This window comes from Wasmannia auropunctata, unplaced genomic scaffold (assembly GCF_000956235.1).
Source record: "Wasmannia auropunctata unplaced genomic scaffold, wasmannia.A_1.0 LD336090.1, whole genome shotgun sequence".
Taxonomy (NCBI): Eukaryota; Metazoa; Arthropoda; class Insecta; order Hymenoptera; family Formicidae; genus Wasmannia; species Wasmannia auropunctata.
Genome location: NW_012026800.1, coordinates 171812 through 172353, shown reverse-complemented (window position 1 = coordinate 172353; position 542 = coordinate 171812). Strand labels below are relative to the sequence as shown.

Sequence of the window (542 nt, the reverse complement as noted above, 5' to 3'; positions counted from 1 at the left end):
AAGAAAAAATTTTTTATAATATTGTATATTTGTATATTGTATATTGTGTATTGTATATTGCATATTGTATATTGTGTTTTTATAATAAACAGGAGTGTAATTTTACAAAACATTATCCTTGTGTATCCAAGAATTATGTGAATTGTCAAATCCCAACCATTTTACGTAAACATCATCCCCTCTTTTGCGCAACACTTTTTCAACCAAATACACGTTAGGATTAGCGACGCGATGCAACTCGTACTCATAGAATCCTCCGGCAACAGGTTTTCCGCGGTAATCCTCCAGCAGATACGTCACAGGATTAGTTTTCTGCACCTTGATGATTTTAAATATCTCCGTAGTCCAATTCGGCGTATAACCTTTCTCAAATGTTGTCTTGAATTTACTGACGCGCACCGATTCACCCACTTTGAATCGCGCGGGCGCTGCAATCTTTACATGACTGTATGCTGTGGTTAAGAGCTTATCGACATTTGTAGAAGTAACATCGATAGGCCGCATACCGATAGTTCGATGCTTTCGCACGTTATACTCCAATA

At 37.5% G+C, this 542-nt stretch overlaps 1 protein-coding gene across 1 annotated transcript; it reads right to left on the bottom strand.

Moving 5' to 3' along the window:
* Positions 1-102: 102 nt before the first annotated feature.
* LOC105448007 lies at positions 103-504 on the bottom strand. Its single transcript, XM_011686365.1, has one exon. The coding sequence runs from the start codon at positions 502-504 to the stop codon at positions 103-105; it is 402 nt and encodes a 133-aa protein (XP_011684667.1).
* Positions 505-542: the final 38 nt, after the last annotated feature.